Below are 13,398 nucleotides of genomic sequence, written 5' to 3' on the forward strand. Positions count from 1 at the left end.
CCCCATAGCGACACTCTGGGACGACATGGTCCGCTCCTTCCACAATGACTCCCGGGCACCAGGGACTCCAGAGAGCCAGCCACTCCCAGACGGGGAACACCGTGATGGCCACCACACGCCAGGCGCCACAGACAACAGACACACCACCCACGCACCAGACACCTAGATTCCCCCTCTTTCCCCCCCCCCCCCTGCCCGGCCGACACGCCGGGACTGCTACCACCCTCCCGTATCGCCAACAAAGCTCCCGCACTTGCAGGAACGGACAGAACATGACAGCCGCGCTACCACCGTACTCTCCCCTCCCCCCCCTCTTTTCCCCCCAGCCTCGCCCCCCCCGCCACAATCTTCACTACCTGATACACCGCACGCCGCATGATTCCAAGTTCGATATCCCTACCCCATTACGCTTTTATTGAAATTGCTCGCTCAACAAGATCCGACACCAGAGATAGCATGATCACGCAATGTTTGAACGTCGGCTTTATTAGCGAACTGTTGCAACACACTTTGCGATCCGCCCCGTGATTTATGTATGAACTTCTTCTTTAACTGTTGGCTCTTCATATACCAAGACTCTGTATGATATATGCTTGTAATTCTTTTTCTCAACAATTGCACTGAATAAAAGATATTTAAAAAAAAAAAAAAAAAAATGGGACAAGTCACATAGCATGCTTTCTCGAATATAGTCTGGTGACCTTAGTGTCGCAAAAGCACTTTGTGGTCTATTTACTACTGGAGGTGTTAATCATTCCATCTCATTTATAATATACCACCTACCATCACAATGAGTACATACGCAGTCCTTTGTCTGTTGTCTGGAATAGTTTAAACTTTAAAACCACAGTCTTACTCTGACTACAGACCATGTACTGTGCCAAAGGCTCCCCCTGCAATCTGTGGTTTTCTACCACGAAGAAAAATCCACTAGGAGTGTTCATCATTCATACCACTTACCCCTGTTGTATTAAATTTGCCCCTACTCAGAATATCCCATCACCAGGATGTCGAAATTCCAACCACCCACTTCAGGTCTGAATTTCTAGTAGGAGTGCCCATATCAATATCAGATGGTTATTTTGAATATTCTCTTCCTGCTAGGCCTTTCTTTCTCTTCTCAGGCCTCGCTGCACTCCTCCTGACTGTCTGCACGCAGTGGTACTGTCATGTATTAGGCAGAAAATGCATAAACAACAAGATGATGGAAGGATCAATCAAATTAATCTCTGCCACTGGCAATCGCACTGGCCGTATCTCAATTTATCGTTTCCACCTAAGATGCCACCTCAGTTTGGACCCAGCCATATGCAAATCAGTCTTGACCCTGCTCCTCATGGGAACAGTCCAGCCCGAACTGCCAGCCCAGGTCTCCTCCAGAACCAGATCACAAACGACTGAGGACCAGTTTTACCCTTAGAGGGACTTTTCAGCCAGGTATAGATTAGTTCCAGTGGCACGGTGAGCCCGGGACTGACGTTTGCTAATAGCAGGTAGTAAATGGGAGAATTAAACCCCTGAAATGGGTAATGCCTTACGACATTCCACATAGTAAATCCGTGTCCAGGTTTATTCCTCATTATCCAGTATTAGGGGTGTCTTTCATAGATTCACATGCCTGAATCATTCCCCGTCGTCGAGACGGGAGCCTCCGGTAAATAAAAAAGTAATGTCCATAGACATACATAGATAAAAAGGGTCTAAGGGCCTCCCCTTAGTAGCCTTTCCTTGTCCTTATGTAAAAAGGACCAAACTCTCACAGTCAGCCAATCAGCTCCGACCTCCCTCTAGAACCTTCCTGGGAGGAGCCTCAGTCCCTCAGATTTTCTACCGCACGTTGTGCTAGGGAGTCTCCAGCCTGAGCTCTCCTCAGGATTCCTCAAAATTCATCAAACTTTCTTGGAAAGTGTTATCTGAACCCTCAACTCTTCAAGGATTACTTCACTACACTGTCTTGGCAGTAAGTGTATTCTTTCCACTGCTTCTTCCATGTCTGATTCAAAGAAGAAAGCCCTTTTCAGGGCCTGCTCTTCCTGTAGCAAGAAGAGGATCCATGTGGATGATCAGCACGACCTGTGCTTGTATTGCCTTTACCCTGACCATGTCTCAGACAAATGCAAGATTTGTAGGTCTTTTCCTAAAAAGACCGTGAGAGATAGGGAAGGTCGCCTTATTTGGCTGGACAGGCTTAAGGACAGAGACAATCTGGACTCCTCTGTGAGCAGTGTTTCCAGGACCTCAGCTGTCTCCCAAAAGAGGCCTAGGGTGTCTTCCCCTGGCCCCTCAGACACTCCTCCTACGAAGACACTCAAGAAGTCTTCAGAGGCGAGATCTGTAACATCTTCAGTGTCTGCTAAGGATGATAAAACCTTTAAGAAGCCTGCTTCCTCCTCTAGACAAGCCCAGAGGACTACCTCAGTCACGACCACAGTGTCTACCACATCAGCGTCGTCGCCTTCAGCGTCGACGACTACGTCTTCCTCATCTTCAGGTAGAACCCGTTTCCTCTATTATACTCCTAAAATCGTCGTCGACGACAAAGACCATGTCGACGACGAAGACTACACCGTCGACGACGACGTCGTCATTGACGAGCCCATCGTCGTCGCAGACGTTACCAAAGATCCCACCGTCGACGACGAAGGTGTCGACGAGGGACTCGACGACGAGGACGTCGTCTACGAAAACTCCGTCGACAAAGACGTCGACGACGACTTGGCAGTCGTCGACGACCAAGAATCCGTCGCCAACTCCACCGTCGACGAGGACCTCGTCGACGACTCCGTCGACGAAAGGCTCGTCGTCGACGGCGACGACCACGTCGACGAAGACTCTGTCGACGAAGGACTCGACGACGACGACACCGTCGACGGAAGGCTCGTCGTCGAAGGGGGCACTGCCTGAGCCATGGAAAAAATCAAAACTGGTGGAAGTATCGACCCTCATGCTGCCGCCGTCGACGGTTCCCTCGACGACGACAGGCTCTGATACGAAGTCTGGCAAGCCTAACAAACAGCAGATTACCCCGGAAACAACGTCTCCGAGCAAAGTGGAGACGCAGCCACCTCAGGAAATCTTCCAAAGCGAAGAATCCGAAGAGGATGACCACCTGGATCCCGCTACTTCGGTCTCGGACCTTAACATCAAATGCCAAAGCACTGATGAGGAACAGGAAGACTTCACCTATCAGGAACACTCTGTCCATACTAGTGTCCGCACGGAAGTCACCCCCATGATATGCTTACCGGCGACCCTGGTTGATGACTTAAGATTCCTGGTACAGGATTACAAACAACGCTTTCCAGAGGCGGACAGAGGCGGTCCAGCGCCTAAGATTCATGCGCCTGAGGACAAGGGAAATCGGACACCTACAGTCCAAGTGCCAGTGTCCGCCCCAAAACACACTCAGCATCACCCTCAAACCCACCATGACGTCCAGCCTCAGGTGGTGGTCTCTTCGGACGATGATGAGGAGGAGGAAGAACTAGAGGAAGGAGAGGTCCAGGAGGTACACTCGGACCACTCGGACCAGGATGAAGAGGATGAATATGTGGCATCATCTCCAGCTTCACCACAACCACGTCAGGCGGACTCCCCGCCTGTGGACATTGCCGGCTTCCATAAGCTTGTGGAGAGGGCAGCGAAGAGATTCCATATGGCTGTGGAATCAACAGAAACGGACTGTTTCTTGCACGATTTTAAAGAACAGACTCAAAAGTCCGCTAAAGCTATTCCGATTATAGAATTCATGTGGGAACAAGGAAAGAAATTAATGCTGACACCTGCTTCTGTACCGGCGGTTGTTCCACGCCTAGACAAGAAATATAGAGCACCACTTACTGCGGCGGCTTGCCTCAATGGTCACCCCAAACCAGACTCGGTGGTGACACAGGCGGCCCAGAAACACTCCCGCAACCCTTCCTCGCCACTGTCCGCCCCCCCGGACAAGGAGGGCAGGAAACTTGACACGATTGGAAAGCGCTTCACAACCACATCGGCCATGACCATCAAGGTGGCCAACTCCATTGCCTTGTTGGGGCGTTACAATCGCCAACTCTGGGAGGACATAGCCCCTTACGTGAAGGAACTGCTTGACGCAGTCCAGGGTGAGGTAAAGGCGCTCCTGGTGGAAGGTCAATCTTCAGCAGCGGAACTAATTGACTGTGCTATCGACGCAGCCATGACAGGCTTCCGTCAACTTGCGGGGGCTGCAGTCCTACGACGTCAAGGATGGCTGAGAGCGACATCATTCCGCCAGGAAGTACAATCGAAGGTTCTAGACATGCCCTTCGATGGACAGCACCTTTTTGGAGAAAAAAATCGACGAGGCACTGCAGGCCATTAAGAAGGACACAGACACGGCAAGGGCTCTGGGCACTCTACATCCAGAAACCAGTCCTTTCGGGGCAACAGATCAAGAGGTCAGTCCTCTTATCGAGGTTCCTATCAGAACAGGCCCTCGTATTCATACAATCACAAAGGCCAATACCAAAACAAACAGCAGCAAGGCCGCCAATCTTCGTTTGGAAGATCTAACTACAGAGGTAAAACTACCAAGAGGGGCGCTGGCGCCCGCCAGTGACCGATTACTCCAGCCAGTCCAACCACCCTCTCCATCCTTTCAAATTGGAGGAAAACTGACCCATTTCCTCAACAATTGGCAGTACATCACCACGGACCGGTGGGTTCTTCAAATTATTCGATTCGGCCATTCTCTCGAATTCACCTCCATCCCTCCCCATACACCTCCACGCAGACGGACGCACAAACACCTGCGCCTGCTTCTCAAGGAACTTTCGACAATGCTACAGAAAGGAGCAATCGAAAGAGTACCAGCATCCTCAAAGGGGAAGGGATTTTACTCCCACTTCTTTCTTGTACAACAAAAAGAGAACAAGTGGAGGCCCATCCTGGATCGCCGGGCGCTCAACGCCTTCCTCCGGAGCCAATCGTTCAGGATGGTAACGATTCAAGAAATTCTGGGCATTCTAGAAAGAGGAGATTTCATGACATCCTTAGATCTCCAGGATGCCTACTACCACATCCCCATCCTCAGAAGTCACCGGAAAATCCTGAGGTTCGAGGTGGCGGGCCGTCACTATCAGTTCAAAGTCCTGCCATTCGGCCTCAAGTCCGCGCCGCGGATTTTCACGAAGTGCCTTGCACCGGTGGCAGCCTTCCTACGCCAACTGGGTCACCAAGTCTTCCCCTACCTAGACGATTGGCTGGTGAAAGCACCCTCACCTGGAGACGCATCCGAATCCTCCAACGCCTGCACCAATCTTTTTCAGAGGCTGGGATTAACGCTCAATCTCAAAAAATCCTGCATGGTCCCCTCAACGAAAATTACCTTCCTAGGGGCCACCTTGGACACGAAGTGCACAAGAGCCTTCCCCTCGAAGGAGAGGACGGACAAGATCTTATCTCTGGCCACGGCTGTGGCGACGAAGACACACCTAAAAGTTCGGACTTACACCTCCCTCCTAGGTATGATGTCTTCCTGCATACTCCTCATCCCGCACTGCAGACTCAAAATGCGCCCCCTGCAGGAGGCACTCACGAGCCAATGGACTCCAAGTACTGGCTCCTTCGAAGACATTATTCGGATCACCCCAAAAATGTCCAAAGGTCTGCAATGGTGGAAAAGACGCAAGAATCTAACTGTAGGGTTACCGTTTCTCCTTCCAGCATCACCTCTAGTGATAACCACAGACGCCTCCCTAGAGGGATGGGGCGCTGTTCTCCAGGACCTTCGGATCAGCGGCAAATGGGACACTCAGGAAAAATCGCTCCATATAAACCTTTTGGAGCTGAGAGCCGTGTATCTAGCTCTCCAGGCCTTCCTGCCACGCATCCAGAACTCCCCGGTGCTCGTCAGGACAGACAACACCACGACGATGCACTATCTCAACAAACAAGGGGGAACGCGTTCGCTCTCTCTCTCACGCGAATCGCAAAAGATCTGGAACTGGCTAGTGCTGCACGGAATCCCGCTCAAAGCGGAATATGTCCCAGGAAAAGACAATACCATCGCGGACGCCCTGAGCAGGCAAAAATCCCTCTCCCACGAGTGGGAACTTTCCGACAGCGCTCTCACTCACATCTTCTCTCTATGGGGAGTCCCGAACATCGACCTATTTGCCACCAAGGGGAACGCCAAATGCCCAAGCTACGCAAGTTGGCATCCCCAACAAGGGTCACTAGGAAATGCATTTTCCATCGGATGGTTCAGCGCCTTTGCATACGCTTTTCCTCCATTCCCGATGATCCCGCGGCTCCTCAGGAAGATGAAGGTGGAACCCTGTACCCTGATCCTAATTGCCCCGTTCTGGCCGAGGCAACACTGGTTCTCGGATCTGCTTCGACTCTCCATCAGATCACCGATTCGCCTGAAACAACACCCGAACCTCCTGACGATGTCCAATGGGCAGGTACAGCACCCGAACCTCCAATCGCTCACATTATCGGCCTGGCTCCTGAGCACAGAGAGTTCGGTGGCCTGAATATCCCACAAGACTGCAGGGATGTATTAGCTAAAGCAAGGGCGGACAGTACGAACAAAACCTACACTCTCAAATGGAAGAGATTCTGCATTTGGTGTTCGGACCAGGGCCTACGGCCCCTCGCCATCAACCCTGAACAGATATTACCATACCTCCTGCATTTGGCTCAGTCGGGACTAGCGCATGCGTCCATCAAGGTTCACCTGGCGGCTATCTCGAGGTTCACCAGAACTGTCACAGGGCCTTCTCTGTGGTCAAGTCGGCTGGTCAAGCAATTCCTAAAGGGGCTCTACAGATCCTTTCCGAGGCCTCGGAAAGTGCCTCCTACATGGCAGCTTAATCTGGTACTCAACCAACTCATGCGTCACCCGTTTAAGCCCATTCATCGGACATCTCTTAAACACATCTCATGGAAGACAGTGCTCTTGCTCGCTCTAACATCTGCCAGAAGGGTTAGCGAGCTGCAAGCTTTGTCCATTCAGGAGCCATATCTGCAATTCAGACATGACAGGGTGATTCTGCGACCAAACCCTAAGTTCATTCCAAAAGTACCTACGGACTTTCATCTCAATGAACCAATAGTCCTTAAGTCCTTCTTTGCCAACCCTTCAACAGCAGCGGAAAGATCGCTGCATTCTTTGGACCTTATGAGATGCCAAAAGTTCTACTTGGACACGACTAAGGCTCTCAGGAAATCTTCGCAACTGTTCGTGGCATACAGCAGACCGCGAATGGGTATGCCTCTCACAAAGCAAAGCATCTCCAGATGGATCTCTTCTGCGATTTCATTCTGCCACGACAAGGCCGGCCGGCCTTTGAATGATCATGTTACTGCTCATTCCACCAGGGCGATGTCCACGTCAACAGCACTGTTTGCTGGTGTGCCGATCCTGGACATCTGCAGAGCGGCGACCTGGAAGTCACCGCATACTTTCTCCAGACACTACTGCCTGGATATCGAACTCCAGAAGAATGCGGCAGTGGGCCAGGCGGTGCTTCGCCATCTCTTTCAGTAAGGTGAGCCTTCCTACATCCCGCCTTCCAGGTATGCACATTCTTGCTCTGATGATATTCTATCTATGCTGTCTCCTTGTTGTATGATATTATATGCATTATCTAACATGACGGCAGAGCAACTCTACTTTACAAATGTGCTACTATGATTGCTAGCTATTCTGATTCAGGCATGTGAATCTATGAAAGACACCCCTAATACTGGATAAGAAATGCGTTACTTACCTGTAACAGCAGTTATCCAGTATTGGTGTCTTTCATAGATTCACATGCAACCCTCCCGCCTCCCCTGGAAAGACTCACTTCCCTCTCGGACTATTACGCCAACCTAGCTGGGTGTGTACGAAAATCTGAGGGACTGAGGCTCCTCCCAGGAAGGTTCTAGAAGGAGGTCGGAGCTGATTGGCTGACTGTGAGAGTTTGGTCCTTTTTACATAAGGACAAGGAAAGGCTACTAAGGGGAGGCCCTTAGACCCTTTTTCTCTATGTATGTCTATGAACATTACTTTTTTATTTACCGGAGGCTCCCGTCTCGACGACGGGGAATGATTCAGGCATGTGAATCTATGAAAGACACCAATACTGGATAACTGCTGTTACAGGTAAGTAACGCATTTCTTCCGAGAGATCTAACTTGTATCAAACCAAATGCAATGTTTAGATACAATTCTGTACCTGTAGTTCTACCTACCGCAATCTCTGCATGGAATTCTGCCTTACTGCTAATTAGAATCTAAATGGGTATAGTTAGTTGGACTAATGAAATTTACTTGACCAGCAATAAATGTTATTTTCATATAAGTTTTACAACTTCCAACCTGTCTTGTTCTTTTGTAGAGGTGGCGTGTACACCCCAGGAGCTGCATTCTCCAAGACCACACTGATTGACAGACTCAACAAACATGGCATAAAGTTTACTGTCATTGGCAAGCCTGAAGCATGAAGATCCAGACCCTTGATATCCAAACTGATAGACCCAATCAACTGAAGAATAAGTGTGCTGTATTAACCAAAGGCATCTTCTTTGTGCTTCTTGCTACAACAGGAGAGACTAATGGCGCATAGCATTGCTGGATGACTATTATAACAAATAAACATGCAATGTTTGTATTAATAGAAAATATAATTGGCTCAGCTTTTTAAAAAAGCTATCTTTTTTATATGGAATGATGTACCAACAAAAATAATGGCTGCACTTAATTTTATTTTTTTACTTTCCATGAATGTCACTAATGAATGTAACTGCATTGCACATACAGGCGCCTCCTTGCATTAGTTTCATAGTAAGTGTATGCCTTTTTTCAGCGCTTGTCATCATACCTGTACTCAGCTACATAAATATTTACATGGAAAAATACTATCTTTAGAAATGTGTGTAAGATCAGTTCATGTGTTCTGGTTAAGTGCTTTACCATCACCCTTTTGATGCACAAGGTTTCGAGGAACTCATTGTGTTAGGAATTTAAAGTCGTTCTTTGTTTGGTTTTCATGTGTTGTAGGGTTTGCAATGGGACGTTCTTCTCTAAAACCTTTTGCTGTGCCATCTGTAAACAATGTAATGTTTTCTAAACAAAAACCTGTTATGAATGGTCCTTGTAAAGAGCCAGTCGCATAAATACCAGAATCTAAATCTACTTTTTCTAAATCCGTTCATTTATTGCCCTGGAGTAGCATCAGTAGAGAAACAAAAGTTTCTTAATGTTGCAACCTTATAAAGGAATTTTAGGCCAATGCTCTCTGGGAAAACACAGCTAAAGCAGATGGAAGGGGAGATATGCAGAGCGTGGTGTGGCTGGTCGCTGGAAACCAGATTTTTATCAGTGTTTTCACATCAGTGGGGGTGTAGAGGATTAATGCAGAGAATGGTGAGGGGTGGTGCAGAATCCAGGTACCCTTTCTCCCTTTTGCCTTAATAATTAGGAGGCAAAAATAGGCCTGGTGTTTGGGGGCGGGGGGGGGGGTTAGGTGGGGGGGAGGGGTGGCAACAGGATGCTTGGTATTCTGTTCCTGGGGTCAGAGGGAGAGAATGATGGCAACAGAAGAAGGTAGTGATAGGTTGCAGGACACTAGGTTTAAGAGGGGACAGGGAGCAGAAGGGTGAGTCCATGTTTGTGTGGATGCCCTATGACTCATTTGCCACTTCATAGCTATTGATAGTAGGGGCAGGTGGTTTGGGTCCCATACCTATCTACATTTGTAAACCGGTTTTCTACCTGCACTTAGTCACTGGAATTATGTCACAGCATTGAAAACCAAAACTCGTTTTCCAGTACTGTGGTGTAACATCCAATGTCACACCCAATGTGCTAATTTAATTTTGTTGTTTGGGTATTGCACCCATATATAACGTAACATATTGTATCGGTTAGTGTGGAGGAAGGAGACCGCTTTCACCTTGTCCTTCCGAGTGACACAATAGACAACTCTAGCTGCACGTTTTTTCTCTATTTGATGTCACTCAGAACCCCTTGGTGTAAACACAGCTCCATTTTTTCAATTACCCATCAAGAAGTATATATATTTAGGCATCTTTTCAGAAAAGTAGTATTCTTTTGAAGGTATAATACCTTTGAAATATCATACCATTTTAAAATGAGGGTTGCAGATATTTTGACAGAGAAGCGAGAGAGAAAAAACGAAACAGTAGAGTCCTATATATTCTGTCACTTAAGGTTTGCTGAAGGCCATGCTTTCTCTTTTCTTTTTGACGATTACTGCAACATCGTTTTTCAACTTGAAGATGCAAGATTCGAGTTGCTGCCAAAAGTCAGTAAACATGTGTGACTGTTTTTCAGTGAAGAGACGCAACAGATAGAGGCTTTCTTCTTCCTAGAAATGTAAATAAAATAAGTTTTCTTTAGACATTTACAGATTCTGTACACGTTTCTATTCCATATTGTTCCTTAATAAACACTTAATTATCATTTATTGAAGTCCAAGACCAGCAATGTTGTATTATGACTATTTAGAGCAGAGAAGACCTAAAAATGCAAGGTAAACGCATGCTTACCACGGAGCAATATTACGCAGGTAATTGGAAACGCAGGGACTTTAAGGGGCACATTTACTAGCCCCTTGCTCTACTTTTGCGTCACTTTTAACATGGGAAAAGTAACGCAAAAGTGGCACATGGGGGTTGTAAATAAGCCCCTCAGTCTATAAGCTCTGCCATAGCCCATAGGAAAATATTCTAATTTTAAAAGAGAAAAAAACACAATCGCATCATGATTCTGAAACACTAAATAATTTGTTTTCTCTATGTTCTTGTGCATTTCGTATATGGAATCAAGATAATACATTTCAACAAATCTCGTATTCTGCAGATCTTAAATTGACAAACATCCCCTGGTATGTGTGTACTATCTTTGTCCATTGTCTCAGAAATAATATTTTTGTTCTGTTCCTATTTTCGGCTTCAGTTGTTTGCATTCTTTGAATTTAGGTACCACCATAAAGTTTAATTAATCTGCAATTAAAGCCTTTGTCTTTAGCTAAACAATGAAAAATGGTAGTGCTGGATTTTTTTGATTTCAAATCTTTTTTATTGGAGAGTGCAAATAATACAAGAAACATACCAAAGAAATACAGGAAATAAAATAAATAACCAATAAGAATTAATAGAGACAGAGAATAATGCATGAATGAATACATAAGATATCATCACAAAAGTAAAACAGTTAGGATACATAGCACACGGGAGAAAGGCGTAGCAAACAATGATGGAAAATTACAAGCGATGGTAATTGTACATAGCGGCCATGCATAATGTGTCAATCCTGTGTAACGAATGGAAAGCAAAAAAGGGGGAGAGAGGGAAGAGAGGAGAGAGATATGGAGATAGGCAAGACAAGGGAGGGGCTGAGGGAGGGAGGCAGAGGGGAAAGGAGGAAAGGGAAGTCAGACAGCAGCACCAGGACAGAAGACAGTAAGCTTAAAACAGAACAGCGAAGTCGTAACTCCGGAGGAAGAGCCCATTATAATACCAATGACGAGTGTGAACAGGAGTTTTAGCACCAAAAGCGCCTAAGGTGGGTCATAACACAGCTCTAAAGAATCAAGTAAGCTCCAGAGTCTGGTATGGGGTTTTCGCCAAGGAGATAAGTGAAGGACGTCATTATCTGCCCCCCTCAGTGAAGACAGCCATTCCTGCCAAATTGTGAAGGAAACGTCCGAAGCACTTTTCCATTTACTCAGGACGACCTTACAGGCAAGTGTGAGCATGAGGTCTAGAAGGTGTCTATAGTGAGCATTCGTTATTCTCGGATCAATCGCCCCAAGAAGGACATACGCGAAGTCTCTGGGCGGTTGGTAATGGAAGGCTCGTTGTATGTAATTGTAGATGTTATCCCAAAACGTGTGGAGTAGCGGGCAGTGATTGGCCATATGTGCCAAGTCCCCTGTGTGGAATTTGCAGTTCCAACAAAGGGGGTTATCAAGGAGTTTGAGCGTAAAGAGTTTTTCCGGTGTCCAGTACGATCTGTTAATGAACATAAACTTGGTCTGAGACAGGATCGGAGTTATTTTATTGCAGAAAGGAGTATGGTATATATCCTGTCCCAGTCGAATACCAAGTTGGAAGAATTAGGTTCCTTCTCCCAGTCCCGTTCGCACTTTCTGTGGGCTTTCTGAGACATAGGAGAAAGAATTTATAGATTTTCGACACCATATGGCCCATTGACATGAGTTGAAGCAATTTATTACAAAGTGTAGGTACGTGTGGCGGGATGGCTCTGGCAGAGACAAGGGCTTAGAAGCTTAGGAACCTGTAAAAATCAAGTGGTTGGAGATCAAATCGTGTTTGTAAGGCGGCAAAAGCTAGAGACCCTTCATAAATGTCTTTGAGATAGTTCAGACCCTTTTTAGACCAGTGTTCCCAAAAGAGGCATTTGCCATCCTCTTTAAAAGACGGATTAAACCAAAACAAGGTTAAGTTGGATTTGGAGAATTTTACTTTGACTTTGCAATGTCTCTCCAGGGTGAGGAGAGCTCTTTTGGTGTTAAGAAATATATACTTGAAGTGTGGGAAGACTGTAGTATCCATAGTCATTATGGCGGATAGTGGCAGATTATTGATGATTGACTTTTCAACCTGGATCCATATAGGAGTATAATCCTGTTGAGTATGGAACCAATTTGCACCTTGTTTGCATAAATAGGCTGTCTGGTAGCATCTAAAATTTGGTAAACCCACTCCCCCTTTATCTTTAGGTAGTTGGAGTTTACGTAAGGAGATTCTTGGTTTCTTTTCCTGCCACAGAAAAACATTAAAAAGCTTATGTAACTTGGTGAGAGAGTAACATGGGTAGCATGCTTATTAGATAATTGACATGGGGCGTAATGATCATTTTTAGGGATTCCACTCTTCCCCACCAGGACAGGAATATTGGGGACCAGCCGTCCAGGAGTGAGGATATCTTTTTATATAGGGAAAGCTCATTAATTTTAAGGGTACTGATTAAGTCTGTCTCAAATTCGATGCCCAAGCATAGTCTGGAGCCGCCCAAAATGCTCTTATCACCAATATGGTTCAGCAGTTTTACCTCCGTCTTGTCCTTATTAAGTTTATACCCCGACACGTCCGCGAATTTAGCAATAGAGGACATCGAGGCTGGGATTGCCACCTCAGCGTCTTCATAAACATTTTCCACCATGGCTGGCGCTTCAATCAGGGCTGCGAATTCTTTGGGGCGATCATAGGACGTTATGATCGCCGAATGTGGTGAGGCATGGCTGGTCTGATTGATCTAATTCCAGAAGATAAACGGCAGGAGGCTCGGAAGATCCTGATGGAAGGGGAGCGTGCAGCTGCAGAAACTATTGACTGCGCTTTGGATATTGCAACTAAAATTTTTAGATAACTAGCAGGAGCTGCAGTTCTCAG

At 46.8% G+C, this 13,398-nt stretch overlaps 1 protein-coding gene across 1 annotated transcript in view; it reads left to right on the forward strand.

The window, feature by feature from the left end:
• The window catches only part of SCCPDH (saccharopine dehydrogenase (putative)), a 340,744-nt gene extending 329,721 nt beyond the window's left edge, over nucleotides 1-11,023 (forward strand). The window contains exon 12 of the mRNA XM_086927202.1: nucleotides 8,355-11,023. Within this exon, the coding sequence (XP_086783328.1) occupies nucleotides 8,355-8,460 (106 nt within the window). The 3' untranslated portion in view covers nucleotides 8,461-11,023. The remainder of the gene's footprint in view (nucleotides 1-8,354) is intronic.
• Nucleotides 11,024-13,398: the final 2,375 nt, after the last annotated feature.

Source organism: Lissotriton vulgaris, chromosome 6 (genome assembly GCF_964263255.1).
Source record: "Lissotriton vulgaris chromosome 6, aLisVul1.2, whole genome shotgun sequence".
Classification (NCBI taxonomy): domain Eukaryota; kingdom Metazoa; phylum Chordata; class Amphibia; order Caudata; family Salamandridae; genus Lissotriton; species Lissotriton vulgaris.